The following is a 24575-nucleotide window of genomic DNA, read 5'->3' as shown; positions in this document are numbered from 1 at the left end:
ACTGAATACATTTGGTGTGTGTGTGCGTGTGTGTGCTTGAGAGACAAAGAGTCCGCAAGGTTTGAGCCATTGGTTTCTACACCCCTGAACATATCATTATTACTCACCCTTGAAAATGGGAAAATGGTTTTGTGGAAATAGGGAAGCATGCACTCCACCATCACCTTAATGCCACTCTGGGGAGCCGGCTGCCTTTGTGGCACTATTACAAGGCAGTGCATGTTATAATGAAGGCGATTTTAATAGGATTTAATGCATATGGTGGGGCAAGGTCCTGCTGCCTTATGGCCCAGACGGAGGAATAAGAGTCTAATCATAAGGCTTCATTTACTGCTTGTCCTGTGCGGAGATTGATCATCTTTCATCTCCACTGTGTGCAGAGTCCCCCGATACTGGTAGCCAGGGACGTGAGGGACCGTCCCCCCCAGCGTGTGTGAGGACACTGATGGGACAGTCCCCCTGGCCTGTATGGTGCTGCAGTCTGACAGTCGAATCCCCACAGAGTCGACTGGCATCTCCTGCTACAACAATGATTTCAGTGCAGGGGGAGGTGCTATTTTGGCCTGGTACTGAATCATGATGATGCCAGGGCCAGCTGTGGCTGGCAAGCCTGCAGGATGCCATGTGACTCAGTCTTTTGCCCAGGGAGGGAGGGTTTCATTAGGCAGGGTGGCCCTGTCTCATTGTGCCTCCTGTCTGGCTTTGCCACTGTTTGAGTTTGAGTTCAGATGTGTACTACCGTTGTAAAGGCTGCTCAGATCCCCTTGTGGGCTGCTGTGTGAATTTAAGTGGGGACAGACAGTATGCACTGCAGAGCAGATTGCCTGCCTGTCTACAGCAGTCTCCAGTGATGAGACACATTTACAAATATGACTGGAAATCTGAATTTTGGATAGAAGGAGACAGTCAGGGAAAATATTGCTTCAGTAATGTAGTGATGTGACGTATTGCTAAGTACATAATACTTGGTTTAAATGACTACAGGCAAACCTAGTGACCTAATGGAACACAGTAATCAACATATTTATTCCTTTGATCATAAGTGGGTTCAGGAAGGATGTATATGTTTTTATGAAGTGGATTTTTTCCCCTCTTTCTCTCCTCTTCCTGTTCTTCCACTTATTGATGGTGAAAGATCCTAGAGCTAATGTAATAATTTGGTGATCTCCTGAACCTAATTTTAACCACTAGTCCCAACACCATGTCCATGTTGAGCTTTAGGAACATTTGTGTGTTACATCTCTGGCTTATTATCTTAGTTTAGTCCTCAATTCATCTGAGAGGGCAGTTTCATTGTGGGGACTGCGTAGGAGTTCCTCTCGGTTCATGGTGACTTCTCATCGAATCCATTTCCCGTAAACGCATCCGGTTGTGCTTTTAATCACCAGTTGATATACTCCCTAAAACAGATATCTTTGCTGTAATTTCCAATGCCGAGCTAAATGCAATAGCAGAAACCGCGGTCTGGAAAATGGAGTAGTCGTACTAGGAAAAGGTGTAAAGACTCCCAACAAAGTCTTCCCTTGTCCTTTGTGTGTGTGAGAGACACACAAGTAATGACTGTGTTCCAGAGTGGAGGGATGTGCTCAGATGTTTGGAAATGATCCATAGTCATGACTGTATTCCAAAGTGGAGAGATGTGCTTAGCGTGAAACACTTGGACCCCTCTAAAACACTGACAGCATTTGGATACCTGTCTGTGGCTCTGGTCCATGTCAGTGGAGTGAATATAGCGTCAGTGTTGTCGTTATTGCGTCAGTGCTTTCAGTGCACTTTCACAAGCCACTGCCAACTTTTGTGAAGCAGATTATTCGTTCTGAAGATATTTTCCTGAATATTTAAAGTTTTGGTTCAGTTTCTGCATTGAAGCAAAAAAAAAAAAAAAAACACATGATCCAGATTAACTACTTATAATTATTAAATACTTCTGCCACAGGAGTGTAAAATATATTTATAATTGTATTAAAATGGTGCTACAAACAAGAACAATTTTAGGTAGGGAGTTTATATTGTGTGTGTGCTAAAGATAAGAAAAAGGCTGTTTCTGGCTCTGGCGAGTGGAAAATCAGTAACTTGGAAAAAAAAAAAAAAAAAAAAATGCTAACAGCCAGTATTCAGGCCCGGAGCAAATGCAAATCTCACGCAGAGTTCTCTTAATTCTCCTTTAACCTGCATTATTTACCGGGAAGCGCTCCCTGGCTCCCCTCGCCCTCTCTCCCTGACCTCCTAGCAGGCTGCGCAGTTTGAAGAGAAGTGCTGAAAGCATAGAGTTTCCGTATTGTTTGCTGCCTGATTCACATACGGGCCTGTTTACTTAGTGACAGTGTACATTATCATTGTCTGCCTCTGGAGGGCAAGAAGCAGGAGGCCTCTCTCTCTGAAAGGCCATTGATTCCAGCCATTATTCATCTGTTTTGCAGGCTTCCACTCGCTTGCGGCTTTCTGGTTGAGCAAATTAGCCTGAAGTGGAGTGTGTTTTGTTGCTTAAATCCTTTCCCACCTGGTTCATTGGACACGCTGAATGGCGGTGCGGCTGAACTGTCTGTCACTGGGGCTGTTTATCTGGCCCGGGCTGTCACTCAGGCCTCTCCACACAGCTGTGCGGAGCACGCTCAGATGGGCCGTCGGCTCGCTAAAACCCGGGGCTGCTGAGTGCTAAGGTAAACAAAAGGACCTGAGCACAGGGCCCTGGTAGGATGGCCTCTTCACATAATCACCGGGGCTTAGAAAGTTCTTCGCCTGCTATCTCGCTCGAAATGGAGCATTAACTCTTGGAAGGCGCACCGCGCCCGAGCGTGCCAACATACTGCACGGCAGTGGCTGAGAGAGAGAGTACAGTGAGGTATTGTGGAAAAGGAGTGCCTTTATGTTAGGGAGGGGGGTGCTAGGGGCTGGTGGTTGGGGGGGGGCGGGCAAGGCTTATTAGGGTTCAGTACTTATCTGTCTCCAGTCTCCTGGCAGAGTCCTTGGTGAAAGTAGTTACTAGTTCACTTGTAGTAACTAGATTGTATTAATACTTTACCGAGCAGTTGAATTGCTCTTGCTACCGTGAATTTTGATTTTTTTTAAATAATTTATATTGGTGTATTTTATACATTTAAATGTCTCAATGAAGGACCAGAAGCATTCTTTTAATCAGCAAAAGGTACTTTAAAAACATTTGTGTATGTAACCCATCACTTTTGACTGATTTGTACGACATTTCTATAAAGGGCAAATTACTTGGCAATGTTCGCTTGTTTTTGCAAAATGGGCGACAATATATGTAGTGATTATCTGTATGTGAGGTGCAGCACATGTTCACAGTCATTTTAATGTAAATATAGCATCAGTGAATCCAAAGCATTAAACACAAATAATAAGGGTATTCTTGTTACAATGATTATTTATTAAATTTAAAATATCTTTAGCACAGATTAAAAATCAGACACTTCCATCTATCATGATCGCCATGGGTCTTACATGATTGAAAATAAACATTCCTAAAAAACAGTCCCTATCCAGTCCAACATTTCCTTCCGGGTATAATATCTATTGCCTAGTCCAACATTTCATAATGTACATTTCAGTCCTTAGGGCTGAGGCAAATCTTACCATGTAGCAACCAATTCAAGTAAAGACCGTGCTGTAAAGTTAATGGTGTATTTTCAGATCTGAGCGGCGTGACTAAGGTCCAGTCTCAGAAATTAACAGTGCCCTGTATCGAACTGATTTTGCTCAGGATTCACTCAATTAAATAAAACTAGGCTTCGCTTACACCCCTCCTCCCTTTATTAATCACGTTTTTGAGTAAGAAACATAAATGTGCCAGTTAAAAATAGTACAATTTAAAGCTGGTGAAATTTGGTTTTGGTTATATACATCAAACGGCGGCTGAACATGGCCTTTTGCAAATACATACATAAACCCCACATATAGTTTCTTTTCTTTATTTTGCTTTTTTTAATTTTTATAATTATATTTCCATGGTATAACGTATGGGAATTAACTGTTGATGGCATTGACAAATTTACATTGAATTGTTAAATTGTGGTGCTATGCTCAGGGGTGTGTAATGAGACTGAGGAACTACAGGGCAATGGTAAATGGGTATCAGAGACTGGGGCTCTTCTCCGTTCCTGACTCTCTACCCAAGTGCTCTCGTTAGGATGGACTCTTTCTCTTTTCCGGTTTTGCCTCAACCCTACCTTTACTAATGTGAAGACAGGTAACAAGAAACATGAGCGTACACACTGGGAGAATGACAGGCAAAGAAAAGGAACCACCTAAGTAGGAAAACATTAACAACTAAGACATTTTTATCCCCAATGATCTGAAGTCGTTTGACAAACAGTATCTTTTTTTTTTTTTTCTTGTTTGATTTTTTTATTTTTTATTTTTTCAGCACATGCCATTATGAGACTTCTGGATTATTATAAAAGTACCTGAAAGAATTGCTAGAATATCAGCATGCATAGCTGTTAGTTATTTACAACCTATTTACAAGAGATGGGGCCACAAACAGAATGTTGTATGGTTTAGGTTCTCTTGTTTTATTTACAGCTCTAGTTAGCAGGAGAAAAAGGCGGCTTCATACAGATGTTGAATATTCATCACATGCATATAAAGAGATTGTTTGCATGACTGAACGCAACCTTTTTTTTTTTCTTTTTTTTAAAGATATAACCTATGTCCAACATTTTTTTCTTCTGTTCCCCTATGCTAAGGAATAGCATGTTACTGTTTACTTTGTGTACTACTCTCTATGAGAACTGAGGGCCAGGACATGTTCATTTACAGTGGCCACATTAAACTCTGCTACTAAAGCAACAGGACATACTATAGAGCACTATGAACTAGTAAGGTGCTGGTGAGTGGCATTAATCTAAGTCATTCTCATCACATGAACCACGGGCCAACAGACACCCATCTCTCTCCACATAGGCCTGTGTTACTGTCATTAATTATGGAAGCTGTATAAATGAGGCAGGATGTACTGATGAAATATTAACTGAATGGGTGGCGTCGAGCACCCTTTGAATTATGAGGTTCAGTCTGTTGGCCTAAGATTCTACACAAGTACACACGGCACGTACGAACACAACACCAAAGTGCCTGGCTCAGCCAGGACCCCCGTAGTCTTCTCCCCCGTCTCCAAAAACGTCCTTGCGTTAGCTTGAAATGAACGGTACTATTACTGGTTATTTATTGCAAAAATACGTCTACTGTATTAGTCTTATTGTTGGCGTCGTATATCACTTCATTGCTATCTTATATAAGTTTGTGTTGTAAATGGAAGACATTGATCAAATCCCAGGCCATTGGATTTAGCCTGAGCTGTGGACCAAGTTATTGCGGTTGTTAAAGCTGTTTCTCTGAAAGCAGGTGACGGTAATTATTTCTCACCCCTACTGCTAGGCCGGAATGCTGGGATGCCAAAGGCGTTGGTTTGTTTTGGGATCCGTGTCTCAGCAGGATCGTTTGGTGTGGTGCTTTGGCTTGTTCATCTTGAATATTGCTGCAGCCAGGGTAGGCACGACCAGATTTCACCGTGTCCCGAGGAAGTCTACTACCAGAGAGAAAGGGACTGCCTGAGTACCCATCTTTGAATCGGGATGTCTGTCGTGGCCCGCAAACAAGCCGACCGTCTGGGCTGTGAGTTGCAGTACCATTGGTCCACTTGCAGTGGTCAGCCCGTACAGTCCCTCCCCCTATCTTTGCTACTAGCGAGTGTCAGCCTCTACAGAACAACAGGAATTAATAGTTAACCACAGTGTCATAGCCACCTCAGTCCGCTAGGTACAACTACATTGACAGCGAGAGATCTTATTGATAACATGGCAATCTTAAGTGATTAATAGACAAACGGCTGTGCTGTCAGACAGATAACAGTGCGGCCATGCTGTACATTTCAACGTGATTACACAAAAAACGCTTGAGGTTGAATTACTACCGTCAGTGGTAACACAACCAACCCCTGTGTGTGTTTCTCCGTAAACAGTGCCAATTAGGACCAGTTGGGTTTCATACTGGGGTATAAAAAAAAAACGCGGAGGATTTCACAGCCCTGCTTTTGATGAATGGCAGCGGCGTGTGTGGCGCGGCATGCTAATGCGTTATCTCATAAAGCTTATCACCAACAGGGGTCGTCCGGGTCAAGTGACAAGGGGTTGCGCTAAACAGCAATAAGACGCGGCTCCTTTTGGTTCAGCTCACAATTCCTCATGCATCTTTTAACAATCGCAGCGCCTCGCCGGGCTCTGGGGCCAGCAGCGCCGAGCTTTTAAAATGCACCGCATTCCCAGCAGCCGCAGAGATTAAATAAAAATTACAAACAATTTTACAATAAAGCGGGTTCCGCGAATTATTACAGTTTCCGGCTGTGAACGTCCAACGTCCTAAATCTGCAAGGTCGCCCATCATTTAATTATATTTTTATTATATTTAATTAATCGTTATATTTATCACAGAACATGTCATTCAGCCATACAGAAGATGACAGCCTCTGCAAAATATGTTGTATTTTTTCACAGTTTTTTAAATAATTAAAAATAACGAATTAAACGTAAGATCATTCGCTGACCTCAATTTTATTACGGGGACTACTCTTTTACGTCAGCTGAGGGGAAACATAAATATCTCAGAATAATTAGACGATTCCCTGTAGCTGATCTGGCACTGTTGAGGTTTCCACTGGCCCCAGTGCTGTGTAATAATCATTCTGTTGAAGAATTGAGAGGACGTATAGATTCGCCAGCTGCTATGGAACACTCTGTTCTCCTGAGAGGAAGAGGGGAGATTTCTGGCCTGCGCCGTTTCACCGATTTAAGACAGGATTATATCCTCTTTTCCCAGTGTGAACTGCTCGATGCCCCCCCGCCGTGCTCAGATCAGTACACTCACCGCCGCCCCCGATGACTCACGTCTTGTCATCGCTGCTATTTCGGGATATTTCGTAACGTGTTGTACAGGTGGCCAGGGTGACTCAATCCCTGTCCGCAGGCCCAGTCCCGCGGTAGTGATTTTAAGCTGTTGGGACACCACGGTCCAACCAAGCGGAAAAGGCCCACTATCTCCTTCCTCTCCGACAGAACTGATCTCATTTCACACGCGCAGAATACACCGATATCATGAACTTTAATGTAGACACTTTTAGTCCGATAAACATTTTTTTAAAACGCGGTCTAGGTCTCTTTCCCCTCCCTTTCTGTGTTTGAGGGCTTAAATCAAGCTGTCAGAAACCAGATTGTGCATTTAAACAGCACCGGCTGAAAAGCCACCTGCTCGGTGTCTGCGGCAATTAATTCATCTCATTTATTTATTTCTTTAATGAAGACTTGAACATTCAGGATGTGTCTTTCCCCCCCCCCCCCCCCCCCCAAAAACCAGCCAATTTGGAAATTGAACGATCCCAGTAAACGAATTGGTCTCAGTGTTGCAGAGTTATTTAACAGTGTGTGGTTTGCCCTTCTCCTTCGATAGCAGGCTATCACGGTGAGATTCAGACAGGTTTCGCAGCTCAGCCCAAGACCAAACGCAATTTGAGCACGATCACAACAACAGAATAAAAAGGCGGTCAGTCGTCTAGCGCCGTCTTTTCCGTAAGCTCGAGTTTGAGACCATTGGGCTAATCTGCTTCTTTCCAAGCCACCAAATCTCCTTGAAAGACTATCCTAGCTTTGTAAGGGTTAAACCGCTTAAGAACGGTTTCTTCTTCATTCCAATCCAGTGACTTGCTGGGGGACGGCAGCTTTACAATTAAATTATTCACAAGATCCATTAGCTCTGTATAATCTTAGCCATGCTACCCTTTCCTCTGATCATTAAGGCATTATAATTTCCCCCTTTTTTTTCCAGTGATGGCTAGGTTTGTTGCTCCAGACTGAAATGGAATGTTCTAGTAGGTGCAGCGGATTCCAGCGTACTGTTACTGTATATCTTAGCTTTATGGCCTGTAACGGCTCTTCAAAATTACAAAAGCATTACTTAAATAATTAAATCGGTACAAATTATTCATGACACTAAAAGATCTGGAAAAAAAATGTTTTGGTGTTAATTAGTCATGTGTGTGGGAATTTATGATTTTATTTCTTTGGAGAAAGCCGTTTATTTCTCGGAATACTGGCTGAAGTTCCTAGGAAAGCATGCGTTTCAGGAAGGGATTGTGGATGAGATGCATATCGTTGCGCTCAGAGGCGTTGTAAAGCACTGGGGTAGATTTGTGCGTTTGAATGGTGAGGGGTTGATTTACTGCAAAATGAGAATTAAATGTGTGTGTGTGTGTGTGTGTGTGTGTGGCGGGGGGTCTGGCTTAGCGACGGGTCTTAATCCTGTGACCTCCTGGACCCTCCTTCCCCAACGTCGTCTGTCTGCATACGAGCGGCTCTTAATCTTTGCGCCAATGTCAAAATGCTTGGTAAGCTGGGCTAATTAATAGAGTCGTCTCTGCCCGCAATGAGAGCGACATGTGTTCAGTGGGCGGTACCTGTGCATCATCATTCGTACAAATGGGGGCAGGTTTCTTTCTGCTTTGTCCTTGGTGGTGTGTGCGGCAATCTCAAGACCGTTCCAGGAGCTGAGGTCAACTCTTAAGCCCCTGGCGCCGTGGCAGCAGGGGGCAGGGGGCAGGGGGTTAGGGGGTTAGGGGGCAAGAGAGCGGATGATGGGGTGGCAGGAGCGTGGGGGGTGTGGATTGTGTCAGTGCTGCCAGGCTCTTCTCTGCTGGCTGTGCTGTGCTGTGCCATTCTAAGAGCTACAGCACTGAGGCCAGTCAGTGTGAGATAGCAAGGGCATGGAAACCATTATTCCGCTGTGCTAAATTCTGTCCAATTAGCTCACTTTTCCACAGCGCTGTGTAACAAACTGCCACTTTCACACAGTGCCACCCCGTTACACTGCTGAACCTCACAGGCCACACACTGCTCACTTTGCAACCCAGGATTCATTCAGAAAAAGAACACACAGGCTGAATCCTGCTGGATTCAGTTAATATAACTACGATTCGAATAAGAGTCTCAGTAATAATTATACAGACAGTATAACAGTCACCTTCATGATTGACTATTTGCTAAAAGTTCTTAATTACAAATATTCAACTTAAATTTTTAGCTGCATTGACACATGAACCCAGTGTCCGACACACAAATGAACATACCCCAGTATGAATATATATATTTGAAACACTTTGATCATGAACTGTCCTCAGAGCATACATTGAAATCTTCCTCTTAGGTTTGTAAAAATTAGTACATGTTGGGATTAACAGCACAGATCTCATTATGACTATTATGAGTTTGTAAAAAAGCTCTTGGTGAAAATTTTAAAGGTGTTTAAAATTCAGCTTTTGTGGCCACTCAATCCTGCCGGCGTCTGCAGCTACTAGTCGTTTGCTTTTTATTTTATTTTTTTTTCCTTAAAATTCTTTCAGAAAATGCCAAGCGTATGTGTGATTAGAGTACTGGCCGGTGTGCGGTAGACATCAGCACACGGGGGCTCTGAGGGGCGAGGGACCAGGCCCTCTCGCGAAAACAGAAGCGCGGGAGCGGCGCTCGCGGCTAGGCAGGCGCTAAACGCCACAGCGCCGGCCCCGGCGACGCCCCGGCGACGTCCCGGCGACGTCCCTAATAAAGAAGGACAGCGGCTCTGTCGGCGAGAGAGAGAGAGAGCGGTAATTTATTAAGCGTCCCTAACCTTTTCCTGTGCGGGCGGGACGGTGCGGGCTGACGAATGGCATGTGAAGCAGCGTGATGGTGCCTTATTACGCGGACCCTCTTTGCTTAATCCAAAAACGAGATTCCCAGGTAATTTCACGTACGCTAAAAAGATTGATGGAGCGGCGCGCCGCGACAGCTTGCAAATGTTTGGGCGGACAGGGGGCGGCGTCGAAGGCTGATTAAATGGAAAGAGCGCGTGCCTGCGACTGTGGGGAAGGGTGCTGCACGGGGGGTGGGGTGGAGGGGGGGCAGATCTGGATCTGAAATCCACCCCCCCCCTCCCCCCTCCCCTGGTGTATCTATCATTTTAATTTACCCCATGCCTGCCACAGATTACACCGCTCTGACCCGCGGTTACAATTGCAAATTTTATTTATTTCTTTTTTTTGGCACACGGAACAGTTCCACTGCAGCGCTCGTCCCGTCGCACGCACCGTACAAGATTCCTATTTCCTGAAAAGCCGAAGACGCACACACGAGTCACGTGACCCAGGACCATCAGTCTGGGGCCGGTGCTTTGATGTGAGGTGAAGGGTCAGTCTGTGATTGATCGTGATGTGCACTATCTAATATCTCGCCGCGTCGCGCGACCTCTCGCTGACGTCCGCGTCGGTGGCGGAAAGGAAAAGCGCGTACCTATTTACACGGCTCTGGCTGCCTGAAAGCTCCATTTTGCGCGACTTTGAAATGAACTGCTTCTTTTTAAACGGGGAGATGCGGTGGCTCTGCATAGTATGTGACTGCACACTGTGTGTCGGAGGGTTGAGTGACATTTTTACCCATTAGTATTTCCTGCCTTCTGAACGCGTATTAACTTATCACAGCGAAAACAGGTAAGTGACTGTAGAGGCATCCTTTTGATGTTGTGTTTATTGACACGTTGACCAAAGGAAAGAAAAGGAATGCACACTTCAAAAGAATTATTTTTTTTTTTTTTTTTTAATCTGGCACACAGACTACCTAAAGAGAGAAGTCTGTTCACCAAACCGCGGCCACGTATTCTTTCTTCCTTCAGCAGTGTATCGAAGTCTGTCCGCCTCTCTCCCTCCCTCTTTTCTCTCTCTCTCTCTCTCTCTCTCTGTCACAGGGACAGCCAGCTTGGATTGCAGCTGGTTTTCAGTGCTCAAATGAGGCTGTAGCTTTGTACTGGCTTGTTAAAAGGCTTCCATCAGTGGAGCTCTCTCAATGACTGCCAGGCGATTACTATAAATATTGGCCTGCAGTTTTTAGATCAGTGCTTGGCCCATGTTATTTGAAGATAAAGAACAAGCTTATTTCATGTGCATCCTATAGAAGTCAACTTTATCCTGAAATTCTTGTGAAGCTGTCTTAGCGGCTTTCTGAAAGCGTGAGAACATGAAAGACGCGTCTCATATTCGGGCTCTCAGCTTAATTCTCTCTGACGTTTTTTTTTTTTTAACCACTGAAATGTTTAAAATTCTCAAATTCGCTCGAATGCCCAATGCAAATTCTGCGGTGATGGGTGGGTATGCATCAAGTGGCCAATAACATGGCGTGAGCGTTTCAATGTGAGAGACTGCGATGTCGTGGTAACCCCAGATCTTCTCAATTGTAAAATTCAACCAGTTAACATTTGCCACCTATTTCAGAGAGAGTAGGAGGGTAGGGGGGGGAGGGGGCGTGTGCACAAAACTTGACCCGATCTGCAATATCAAGGACTAAAATCGTCACCCACAGGGACAGTGCAAGGACACAGATATTTGACCTCTAGTTACAACACCTGGTTCAACTTACATTACAGTCAGATTACTACAGAGGTGACTACTTGGGGAAACAGTTAAACATGTCCATGCAACATCATTGAGATATGATTTACAGCACGGCTGATCTCGTACAGCACTTGAGTCTCAGTTCAAAGGAGCTTGGGAGCACTTACTTCCCTCGCTGGGTTTGCGGAGTTTTTTTTTTTTTCTTTTTCTTTCTTTCTTTCTTTTCTTTCCTTTCTGAGGGCCGCTAGAACAAGAGCAAGAGGCCGGCCGTTTAAAAAAAAAAAACAAAAAAAAAAAAAACAACAAAAAATAAAAAAAACACAGCGTCTGATGCCGGCCCCTCCTCCGCCCCGGTCTCAACTCTCTTCTGAAGGAAGCCCGCGGCGGCGTTTAGCCTACACTGGTGTAAACTCAACTCAGCTTCTCGTCAATTCAACCTTGTCATGATGTCTGCTCTCCTCCTCAGCCGAGCAGTCCTTTTCTGCCTTGGCAGCCGCCATTGACTCAGTGAGATGTGTAAATCCCTTTGACACGAGATGAATAGACGGTTTTGGCAACGTGCCCTGCTGCACTCTGTATGGCAGCACTTAATTGGAGCACCCAGCTTCATTTTTGGCAGGGTATTTGTAAAACATCAAAGATGCCAGATTACACTTCTCATCAAATTACTTATGGGGCATTTTACCCTGCGTTTTTGCCTAAGAGCTTGGAGCTGAATCTTTTAGGAAAATAAGGAAATGCACCAGTGTTTCTGTCTTTGTGTTTGGCTTTTTTGTTCTGTTGTTTTTTCCCCGAAGCCTAATTTAGTCAAAGAGCCTCAGAGAATGTCGGGTGCATATGAAGCTTGAATCTCAACATTGGAAAGAAGAGAGGAGGAAAAAAAGAAAGCTTTTATAGAACCCATTGTGTGCTCATTCAGAATGAGACTGGGGCTCTTCTGTCCACACCATTACAAACCTCTGTCTGCATTTTTATAATAATACTCTGCTTATCTACATATCGGCGTGCAGATTGCTGATAGCCATATCTCCTGTACATACTGAATATATATACAAAGCCATTTCCCAATGGTAGTTCCTTTTGTGTGTTTTTTTTTTTTTTCTTCTTCCCATTACCAGGGGCCTGGCTGAATCTGTGTTTGCAGGGAGCTCTCAGCTCTTGGGTCATGCAGGAAGGGCTGTCGGTCAGGGGCTGCGTTCGTAGGAAGTGCAGATAGAGGAGATCCCACAGGGGAAGGGGGGAGTTGGGGCGGGGCGGGGTGGGGGCGGAGATGCTTTTAGGGAGTTTGTTGGGGTTTTTGGGGTTCCATGCTGCACAGCCCTTGCTGAAGCTCTTCCGTTTCAGTAACCACGGCGACGTTCGGATGTCCCATGTTCGTGTCGTGTGTGTGTGAGAGCGTTTACGCGTCGCCGCGGTCTTCCTCGGCCGTGCGAAGCGTCCACGCTAACCGCGCGTTCCTCTGCTCTTGCCTTTTTCAGCAACAGGGCGCGGCCGCCAGCGTGTACTGCGCCGTGGCCCCGGAGCTGGAGGGCCTGGGCGGGATGTACTTCAACAACTGCGTCCGCTGCCCGCCGTCCGCCGAGGCCCAGAGCGAGGCCGCCGCCGCCGGCCTGTGGGAGCTGAGCGAGCGGCTGGTCCGCGAGAAAGCCGGGGCAGGGGCCCTCTAACGCCCCGGGGGGGGGGGGGGGCCCTGGTCCACACGCAGCCAGCCGCGGAGGAAGACAAAAAGGAGGGGAGGGGAGAAAGGAGGACGAGGAGGTCGGGGGGTTGGGGGGTGGTGGTGGTGGTGGGGGTGGTGGTGGGGTGGTGGGGGGGGGGGGGGGGGCGTTAACACGGATGTGTACTGTACTGTACAAGAAAGCTGCCAACCCTGGATCTTATCCAGGCATATGGTGTAGAGGTTTCCATGCCCCTTGGATACAGATTAAATAGCGTTAAGTGAAATCGCTGCAGTCGCGAGACAGTCAAAATGTTAAGCGCTGCTGGGAAATGGGACCGCAGCAGGTTAGAAGGGACGCCGTCTCTCCCTCCCTCCTTTACCCCACTCCCCTCAGTGTCTCTAGAGCTTGTACTGGCTGCGTGTCTCGCCTTGGGAAAATGCTCTCGGCCGACTGGTGTTTCCAGCATATTTATCGTTTTCTTTTTAAAGTAAGATGTTCTTGTGTTAACACCCACAGATTCCCCAGAAGGGGCCCTGTTTGCTTTGAGTTGAAACTATTTTTATTAATGGAATTCCACCCGTACGGGTCCAAATCTTCTTATACTCTTTTGAGGAGAAAATAAATTTAAAGAACGCTATTCAATTTTAGTTGTCTATATCTGTAGTTGTACAGCAATACAGATATAGAAAACGTTGAAATTTCTTCTTACTACGGAAGATAAAAGGAAACTGACGATGCAAACAGGCTTGAGTGTATGCACTATATACAGAAAAGAGAGCTCTGGTACATATTTGAGTTTGATCCACCTGAAGAATCCAATATGAATTAAATCCTGTACATCTGGTTGTTTGGTTCTACTGTACATTTATATCGAGTGTTGAGTTAATGTGCTAATGTGTCAGGACATTAGAAAGGAAGACTTGTTGATGTTGTTGTATTTCATTATGCAAACTGTCAAGACTAAGGACTCCCAACCTACATTTTCTTAATAAAAAAGTCAAAAACTCGGAGAAAGAATAATACTAATTACAAGTAAAATGCTTTTGAGGGATTATATTGGGTCAAAATTGTATCCACAGCAATAGATGGTGCCAGAGAGAGTTAAGTTAGTCTTCTTCTGGGATTTTGTCTCCACTCGCTGAGGCACAGAGAAGTCTTTTTTTTTTTTTCTTTTCTGATCTTAATCAAACATGCGTAGATATTTTCACTTTAAGAGAAGTCCTTCGCTATTTTGTCGTCGCCGATGTCGTCTTGATTTAGTCTTTAGAAAAGAAATGGAGTCGGAGGGAAAAGTGAAGCGGAGAGGCAGAGTAGGAGGAAGCGCTGAAGGGTGTCTCCGGGGGTGATGTCATCATTCTTAAATGTTGTGCTTTGTGGCAGTCCTGATGCCATTGGTTGCTCTAAGCCGTCAGCAATCTGTTGTAATGTTTTCTGCAAAGACACAGAAAGAGGATACATTAAAACCCATTACTCACGAAACCCAAAAGTTCTCTTGTCTTTTTTTTAATGAAATAAAAATGGGGGGGGAAAAAACAGTTTAGTGGATGACGTAGCTGACTGCCACCAAATCTAATAAGCTCTTCAGAAATACACTGGTGATGACGCAGAGCGAGTCAGTATGGTTTCTCCATTCATAACGTCTCCAGCATAAACAGTGATGTTATACACAGTAGGAGGGTTCGACAAGCCTGATATTAACAACACTGACTGGCCAACAGCTTTCATGGAACGGGGGAAGTTGTCATGCTGCTCCTTTAAAACCCCATTGGATTATTACATGCATTTTCCCCATCTTTCTTACCAGTCATTTCCCTCAGCCAAAAACATTACATCAGTCTTACATTCTCTATGATACTGCTCAGTCCACTTTCACAGCTTCCAAACTGAATCTTCCAAGACAGGATGAGGGAACTGGTGCAGCGGTAAGGAAATTAGTCAGCACAAAATGCACCACTGACACAGATCACTGCTATGCCATGTGGAGTCCACCCATGTGCTGTGGCTGAGGATGAATAAAGCAATGAGGAAAAAGCCATCCTCACAAGGCATTACAGCTCGTAAGGATGCCTGCAGTACTAGGGACTTTAGAAAACCAACTAAATTATAGATATGTATTGTATATGTATATATAAATATTTACAGCAATACCAGGTCAAATCACTTTGGGCACTGATATGCTTATGGGAATATTGAACAAAGTAAATTCGCAGTGCAAATGCAATCTTAATTGTTGCTTCTTACCCCAAAATGTAATGGTTCTTAAGCTATAGTTTGGGACTCCAATGGCAAGAATAAGGACAATGCTAATAAGGAATGCATAATTTATAAATAAAAAAATAATAAAACTTAGTTCTGAAAGAAACAGAACATTTTGAAATTGTCTTACGCATTTTTGTCTGAGTATTAATTCTGTAGACATTGATCTTCATATCCCTTTTACCAAATGTACCTCCACATTATGTGATGGCTAACAAGTGGGCAGAGAATTTTTTTTTGTTCACTTTTTTGGTTTGAGGGTGAAAAAGTTTAAGAACCAATGCTCTGACCGACACTCTTGAAGCATCTTGAATCAATTTTTTTGTCTTGGATATTTTATATGTACTGTACAGACACATACTGCCTTTCTTATAGCTAGAAAAGGAAAACTGGCATAAAACATTTTGTTGTCTTGAAGGACTGAATTGACAAGAGTGTCTCTCTCAAGAATAGAGAAAACTGAACTCCAGCAGTGTGAACGGGCCAGATCCTTTTGTTTTGAGAGCAGTTTATTGACACTTCCTCCTGATCTGGAAGCCCTCCATAAGTAAACCTTCTGCCAAACTCACTTTACACACTAGGAAAGTAATTGACTGATTGATCAGCCAATCATGAGCAGAGCTGACCTGTGTTCTTATTCCTTAGCCAATCAGTGAAAGCAGCATGCTGGAAACGCTGGACTTAATAATGAACCGAACAATGTATTCTCAAGCTGTACGTTTATGTGGATTTCCCCCCTAAATTGTACCAGAACGGAAAAAAGGAAAAATGAAGTAGTTGGATTCTTGCTAAAGCTGCTGTCTTAATAGCCATTGTTGCACTGTAGAGCTAGATGACTCACTCCTTAAATAAACTGCATGAAGGTGGGCCTTCAGTTGTATTCTCCCATGTCTCCAAGGTGCATCCACTAACAGCTCTTTCACTGCATGGGAATTACAAGTTGGTAGTAGGAATCTGATAAATCAATCACAGAGAGTATGTGTGGAGACACGCAGACACACACACGCACACACGCACACACACACATGCACACGCACGCAGGCAGGCAGCGCGAATCTGCACCTTATGGCATAATATATAACATAATTTCCCTGAAAATCCAGGACTCATTAAAATAAACCTGGCTGCTCTAATAGTGTGGGTGAGGCCTCTCCTCTCCTTCTCCTCTGATATATTGAGCTCGTTCTCTCAGGTGATCATTTTCCCTGGGATCCCTCCCACGGCTTGGCTCGCAATCTAATCTCATCCATGAGAGTGCCCCTGTTTGGAGAGAGGTCAGAGCTGACAGCCGCTATCTGCGATACGGCTTCTCTGCTGCCTCACCTGTGGGCCCTGTGACGAGCCTCGAGACGGTCGCTGGTCCTAAGACGACCGCGGTCTGTAAACGGTTATTAGCCCAGCTTCTGGACGGCCAAAAATTCCCCAAAAAAGAGGAAACGTGCTATCCGCATTCGTTTAGCCAAGCATTTCATCCAGTTATGCAATGAGGCTTCAGATGGAACAGAATCCAGGAGCACTGCCAGCATTCCCTACCCCTGCTTTAAACAAATAACCAGGGAGGGAACCGAAGCTATATTAGTCCAATCAAGACAAAGATTGCTTCCTCACAGGGAACTCCAGTGCCCGTATGGATGGACAGCCTGTATACGCTAAAGCAGGGATACTCAAATACGGCCCTAGAGGCCAGTAGCACTGCTGGTTTTCATTCTTCCCCTCTAATCAGGGACTAATTTGAACCCGCAACACCAGGTGAGTTAATTCTCTGGCCAATCAGTGGCAGTAATCAATCAATCAATTAACTATCAGCTCGGAAATAAAAGCAGCAGAACTGCTGGCCCCCAGGGTCATATTTCAGCATCCCTGCACTAAAGCCTTCTAATACACTGGTGGAGTAGGCCTGTTCTAAGACCCTACAGACACACAGCACCAGCACAAAGATGATGGGCAGTAAGGTTGCTTTATGTGCTTCTCACCTGGTCAGGTTTGCACACAGCACACACTGTGGACTAATTTACTGCCCTACGTACAGCTCTCAGAGTATCTATGGCTTTTCCAGGGCAGCGATGCTCCACAGGAGTCAGCCTGGCTCTACAAGCCTTCTCCTGCCCGTCTTTTGGGGACAGATGTGTGTGGTGGTGACTAGACCTACTGCCGCATCACAGCAAATCCAGACCACTCCATATCATCTAGTGTTCTGCATGACACTGTCCAATGTCCGCCCTATACATCATATTTACAAAATCCTACAAAAGGAACAGTACCAAAAATAAATAAATAAATCTCCACAGGACAAAAATCAATTTCAATAGCTGCATCTATATACATCCATGCAAAAATACAAGGTCATTGATTACCACAAAACAAAAACATATATATGTTGAAACTATTTGTAAACTAGTATAAACTATAAGGAAAAAAGATAAATGCAATGTACACTCACAATGTCATGCAGGTCTTGGTTTTATCTGGTGCAGTCTGCATGTTATTATCTAGGAGTTTGATCTGAGTGTGTGTTCAGTAAAAACGAAAAGATCCCCTGCTTTAGGTCAGTTTGTTCTCACACGGATCTGGTAAAAACACACCCCCCGCCCCCCACCCCAAATTGTGTGTATTCTTCTGTATGGAAGCAGGATAGAAGAGAGGGGAGGGGCAGTAAAAGTGTCAGCCTGTAATGGATGTGCTAGTGATAGAGAGCTCTGCTTGTTATTTGCTGGATATTGAGGGAGGATAGCTAATGATGTGCAGCGTGTAAACCTGTTGTGGCTCTAATCCATCTGTGTGGATGGACTGGGGGAGGGGGGAGTGAATTGGGGGGGGGGGGGTGGGGGGTTAGCCGCTGAGAAATGATTTGGACGAGAGGAGATAAAGTGAGAGCGCTGATGGAGTCATTCGGGGGGGGGGGGGGGGTGTCAGAGACACGCCATTGTTTGCAAATGGCGTGACTGGCGACATAAACCCTCTCTCCGGTCCTGTGAGCGGAGGAAGAGAGGAGCGGAGAAGCAGAGGAGGAGAGGAGCGGAGAAGCAGAGGAGGAGAGGAGCGGAGAAGCAGAGGAGGAGAGGAGCGGAGGAGAGGGGCGTTCCAGTGGGCGGCGGCCCCCACTCACACTGGACACGGTGGAGCCCCGGGAACCATCAGCCTCTGCTGCAGCCTCAACGTAAACACGTGCCCGGGTCATCCAGGCTGTGCTCTACCGTCAACCCAGTCTTTTATACTGTCATACAGTTCCCTGCCCATACTCCACATGAAGACACACAATGCATGCTACAGCGCTACTGCTGTCTACCAAATTATTCCGTATGGTGTACGCACGAGATTCAGATGGAGATGCTCAGAGACAGACTTCACAAAACCACCGAAAGAGACTGACAAACCAAATGGCTGGTACTTTGGCAAAATGTAGTGCCAGACTAAAAAGGGTGAGAAATCTTCACTGTTGCATGTCAAGTCCACACATCGCTGGATGAGTGGAGCAATTCACAACCCTCCAATAAAAGCACAGGAGGCCCTTCTCTCGAAGGTCACGAAGACAACAATGCAAACGGTGGCAACGGCAATTAGGGCGGGAACACGCTGACGCATGGACATGAGCTGCGGAGGACGGCCGCGGTGTTTCGGACTGCCTGCCCCCTTGGCACCACGCGGGCACTTTGCTTGCGGGCTGCAGCCCCTGCGCATCGGCTGCGCCTCTACCCGCAGGCAGTGCGGGGGGGAGATGGGGTGCCTGGCCTGCCCCCCCTGTCCCCTCTGGGGGACGGCGCTCCTCCAGCTGTGCCCCTGCCCCTCCGTCAGAAGGGGGGGACGTGGCGTACGCTCACGCTAAAGGTCACCGTTTCTGCTCAGCGAAGCAGCGTGTCCCCCCCGTCCCCAAAAAAGACAGTCAGCAGACACAGCCCCCGACGCAGAGCTGCGGAGTCCTGGCCCCGGCTGGCTGCGGGTTCCCGCCGTGGCAAACAGTAAATCCCGGTGACTTGTGGAGCGGGCCTCCGCGAAGCAATGAATCCAGGTGTCGCCATCCGAGCTCATTGCTTTTCTAATGACTCGAACGAGCCGAGCCAATCGAGGCAATTTGCTTCCCGGGACAAAGTGTTTGGATTGGTCCAAAATGGTTAATCATTAACGGAGCGGTTCGCCTCAAACCGGCTACGCCTGGGCTGGGCAATTTGCACGCCCTGCCCGCTAATCACCGGGCGATCACCGCGTCAGTCTGCAACGTCCGAGATCAACGGGTTGTTAGCGAAAACAGCGGCGGCGGCGGCGATGATGATGCAACGCGTTTCTCATCATCCCCGTCTCCGAGGCCCCGGATAGGCAGGGTGAACGGGGGCGGGGGGTGTTGGGGGGGTGAGCAAACACCGTTTGGCCGCTGAGGTGGTCAATTTCACTACGGGAGACAGGTGCTGATAAGCGGCCGCACTCGAGCCGTTGCCCGGCTAATCCCTCTGCAGGAGCGTCCCCCCAGACATGGATCCCCATCGACCCCCCCCCCCCCACCCCCCGCGACATCACTCAGGCACAGGAAAAAGCAACAAACAAACAACAAAGATGGCTTTTGTTTTTGAAGCCCGCGGATCCATGAGTGGTGTATGAGGGGGGGAGCTCCCAGCCCGGAGGGGCTCCCAAACAAAGCCGAATCGACCGGCGTATCCAAATCATTTGATAGTTAATCAATGCATTTTCTTTCAGTGCTTTCGGTTCAAGGTGCAGACACCATTTTTCAAAAAGCAACCTTGATCCTTTGACCAGGCTGAGTAGTCCTTCACAAGTTCTCCCTGGCTCCTTTCAGTGATGGAAAACACAGCTGGGTATGGACAGGCACAGTATGTGGCTAGCAGTTAATTCTGTCCCTAGTATAACACAGGACTTAAGACACGCTTGATGTGCTGAATTATTTTTATGTGAATATTTTAGTATTCTATAGTAAATTCAATCAATCTGGTTTCATTAATGTATCAAGTATGGGAATACCATTTATTGTAATGACTTTTTTCACCATTTTAATAGCACCGGAAGTAATTGTAAAATATAATATAAATAGGGAAAAACTTCATCAAGTAGGAATCCTCAGTGACAGAAGATGTGAAGCAGGGCTGCCCAACCCTGCTCCTGGACATCTACCGTCCTGTAAGTCTGACAAAGTACACCTCATTCAAAGCTAGAGCTCTCATTGAGCTGATGATTATTTGAATCAGATGTGCCAAATTAGGGTTGAAATGAAAACCAATCTCATGGCAGTTGCAATACTGCCACAAACTCCTCCCTCCCAATCAGATGAGGCTCTTCTATGCAGCCTTTAGGAAACCTTCCAGCTGAAAACAGACAACAATATAGGACAAAGGGGGCAACTTTAAGAAAAAAGAAGGAAAAAAAGCCTGCAATAATATAAGTATATTTAGATTTTTCATTCTCTCCTGTGTGTAGGACACATGTCCAGTTTAGCATGTTCTGTTTTTAAATAGTCCCAAATATAGTCTATGTCCAGCATGTAGAATGATCTTTGTATGCTGTGACTTATTTCCTGAGTATAAACTGCTGTTTGAGTTATGAGTGCTGTACACACAGTCTGATATGTAGGTCAGGTCATCTGTGCAGACGGCTCGATATAACAGGTTACGTTCTGTGTGTAGACTCGTCCAGAAATGAATGCTTATTCCTTTCACAGTACACAGAGTGTTTACACTGACGTCACGTGTTGTTTCAGTCTAAGCTGTGAGCTGAGTCACTTTGACTCTGAGTTCTAACGGGACTGTACCCTGACCCAGGGGCCCGATTCTTATCGCACCGGCCAAGCAACACCACTGCAGTCTTTCACACACGTACTGTACAGGCACACATTTCCACTTCTCAGAGTATGTTTATTTTAAAGCTTATTTCACTTAGTCAGTTTTGGGCTTTCATCACGAACCTTTTTTTCTCAATTTACAGCCAATGTAATTTATGAATTCTAATTTGTGGCAGGTTAGGTTTTGGCAAGGAGTGGCTGCGATGAATAATAAGTTGTTTACTTGTATATTTTTCCTCCTTCTCCCTTTGAAAATGACTTGCTTTCCCCCCCCCCCCCGAACATTTCCTCAAGTACTAATCACCTTAATGCAGTTTCAGTTTCAATTAATTTCACTGATGGCAGGATTAAAATAAATAATGCGGAATGAGGGGAGAGCCAGGGAAATCTTTGAAGTGCTCGGAAAAATACAACAAACAATGTGCAGCGCTCTTCATTAAACACCTGGGTCCACCCTGCCTTCTGTATCTCTGAGTTCTCCACGCCCGTCCCGAACGTTGACGATCGCTCTGCTTAGCTTCAATTGCATCCGCCGAGAACCTGCAAGCCTGCGTTTCCGATATAGCCCGGCATCTTATTATTTCCGAAACTCCGCGCGTAACAGTCGCGACAAAGGAATGAGTTTTTAATCTTATTTTATAGGTTCCTCCGTTGCTTCTGGTGTTTGGGTTTTAACGCAGCTTTTATTGGTTTTTAATAGATTGGTTGACCTCAATTTGATTATTGCAATACCCTATGGTTTTAAACAATTTGGAACAGCGTGTGGTTTCTGAATGTGATACTGCGCAGTGCAACGGCCCCAGTCATAGAGCAGTGCAATTATAGAGAACATTAGCACGGGCTCAACAACGATTCCATGGGACTTCTGCTCAGCGACTGCAACCACGGTGTCTGCTGGCGTGTTTGTAGAGACTGTAGAACATAAATATAATCCTGAATCCATGGAGAAAACTGATACTCAAATGGACTTAAAAATACTATTAGAAAGGCTGCGAAAATGACTTAGATTTATGACTGTTTTTTTCTGATATGCCATATGACAGCATTATGGACTTTATATTTTATGTGCTTGACTTGAAAATCTACCATAATAAAAGTAAAATTTCTCTAAAGGCTATTGTTTTAAATTCACCTTTACTATTTAAATAATCTTGCGTACAAAAGAAAATAATGCAAACGCACCTTATCTGTGACTAAATGGCAAATTATCTTTTAACAAAAATATTCTGCTGTAATTGCCACTCAGGAGAAACCGTTTTTATTAAATAATAAAACATTTAAAAAAAGCATTATTTGTCTTGCAAACCATTTATAATATCTGTCTATATGTGTTTTAATTTACTGTCATTTTTCATCTATATTATGATTGATGTTGTCCCTGAAAGGGAGTAATTATAACAGAATTGATCTGAGCTTCTTTTAGGCCACTTCCAATGGTAATGTTTACTTGCGAGATGCCTTTTTGTGCAGATATACATAATGATCACAATCTATTTTATGGCTCTCACTGGACTGGATAAACTCAATAAATATTTGCTATTAGAAAATTTACAATCTGAATCCAGTAAGCCATAAAGCTGCCATCTATGTGTTTTGAGATTAGCATGTAATTAAAATTGTAAATCAATATTTATTAAGTGCTATTGTAAAATCAATGAAAAATGTAGCAAAGTTTTATGAAATCCCAGAGCTTGCTTTGATGGGGGAGCATAAACATTCACTTTACATCTATCTGCTCCCAGTGGAAATTTCCAGATTAACTTTGCATTATGATTGTATTTAAGGCAGACGGTATCACATTTTTAATATAGTCACATTTAATATCAACTAATAAAAGTTCCTTTAAAGGCAGGAGCCAAAAATAGCATTCTAGTGTATTCGTTCTCCTCCAAAATCCTTACTGAATTTATAATTTAAATGTTTAAAACTATTATTTGCAATTCTACTGATGATTCCAAATCAAAGCTTTTCCCTTGCCTCAAGTTCCAAATATGAAAATATACAAAGCTAATTGAGGAAAATAAGCAATTACTGGCATGATGAAAGAAAATCTAAATTTAAAATGAAAGATGATAACAGTACAAGTAAAAAAAAAACGTAATAAATATGAAAATGAACAATAACCTGCTATCCTGTATTTTTACAATTAATTTCACAATGCATTTAAAAAACCAATGTAGTGCAATATAGAGAAGAAAATTCTGATGCCAATGCCTGAAATACATGCTATGTCTGCTATGTTTTCACCAACAATTTAAGTGTAGAAGAAAAAAAAAACTGTCGCTCATTAAATGACAATTTGACGGAGTAAAAATCAGTTCAAACAAGACACAAATTGAGCAAATTATGCAAAAAAAAAAAAAAAAGTGAGTTTAAATATGGCGGGGTTTTAAATATGCAGCACGGGCCTCTACCCAGGAGGCCGATGGTGTACCCCCTTCAGGACAGAAGAGGCAGATTGCTGGGGCCTGTGTTTTGGCTCAGCAGTGCTGTTTTCCTGCAGCACAGGAGTCTGGCCGTTGAGCGTTTAAATTGAAATGGCATTGGTTGCACCCCTGCGCCAGCTCTGAGCACCCCGCTCGGGGTGGTGGGGAGGGGGGGGGGACGGACGACACACCGGAAGGTGAGAGCAGCTGTCCTTGGGCTATGATGTAAATGGAGGGCTGAGAATAACTCTGATCACATTACAGATGATGCAAAAAAAAAAAAAAAAAGATGCTTTCAGCGCTCTTCAGATAACATTTGAAATAACGCTGTCAGTGATGTCAGCGGCTACTTCTTTTCTCTGTTTATTTTATCATTTTTTCAGAAGTCTGCTTCAGATCAGGCAACCAACCATCACTCAACCCAAAACAATCTTAACAGGCTAATAGGTAACCATAGGTTAGTTCCCTCTACTTAATAATATACACCTTGAACACAAAATGCATGACAATAAAAAGGAGGGGACTGAATTCAATTCAGACTACACAAAGCTCTGTAAATCCTGATAAAAACTAAATTTAAGAAAAATGATGAGGGTTAGAGGACTACTGCAATAATATATCAGCAATGAATCTGACCCACTTGAGGTGTGTTGCTCTAATAAAACATATTTTAGACATGACTACACAGGGGACCCTTGAAGGAAAATTTAAGGGATGAAATGTGTCATCTGAGGATGAACGAACTTCTAATTTTTGGTTTTGGTTCTTCATTTTTCCTTCAAACACATTCAGAATCACCATACAAGTGTCTAGACATTTCCAGCCTCGTATGGTAACCTAATCTTGATACAATAATTCACATGGAATTTTTTTGTGTGTGTGCATGACTGTATGGATGTGTGTGCGAGTATGAGTGTGTGTGTGTGTGTGTGCATGTGTGTATGTGTATGTGTGCGTGCATGTTTGTGTGCGTGTCTGCATGGGCATAGAAACTGGTGCGTGGGTGAAGTGTGTGTCTGTGTTTCGGG

At 44.6% G+C, this 24575-nt stretch overlaps 2 protein-coding genes across 2 annotated transcripts in view; one reads left to right on the top strand and one right to left on the bottom strand.

Annotated features, from left to right (window-relative positions):
- The window catches only part of wwox (WW domain containing oxidoreductase), a 305089-nt gene extending 291917 nt beyond the window's left edge, over positions 1-13172 (top strand). The window contains exon 9 of the mRNA XM_035395673.1: positions 12901-13172. Coding sequence (XP_035251564.1) covers positions 12901-13089 — 189 coding nt within the window. The 3' untranslated portion in view covers positions 13090-13172. The remainder of the gene's footprint in view (positions 1-12900) is intronic.
- Positions 13173-14239: 1067 nt separating this feature from the next.
- Positions 14240-24575, bottom strand: part of LOC118215479 (transcription factor Maf-like) — a 124893-nt gene continuing 114557 nt past the window's right edge. The window contains exon 3 of the mRNA XM_035396326.1: positions 14240-14514. The gene's annotated coding sequence lies outside the window, so the exon portion shown is untranslated. The remainder of the gene's footprint in view (positions 14515-24575) is intronic.

Source organism: Anguilla anguilla, chromosome 16 (genome assembly GCF_013347855.1).
Source record: "Anguilla anguilla isolate fAngAng1 chromosome 16, fAngAng1.pri, whole genome shotgun sequence".
Classification (NCBI taxonomy): Eukaryota; Metazoa; Chordata; class Actinopteri; order Anguilliformes; family Anguillidae; genus Anguilla; species Anguilla anguilla.
Note: the sequence above shows the minus strand (reverse complement) of the source record. Positions and strands in the feature narration are given on the sequence as shown.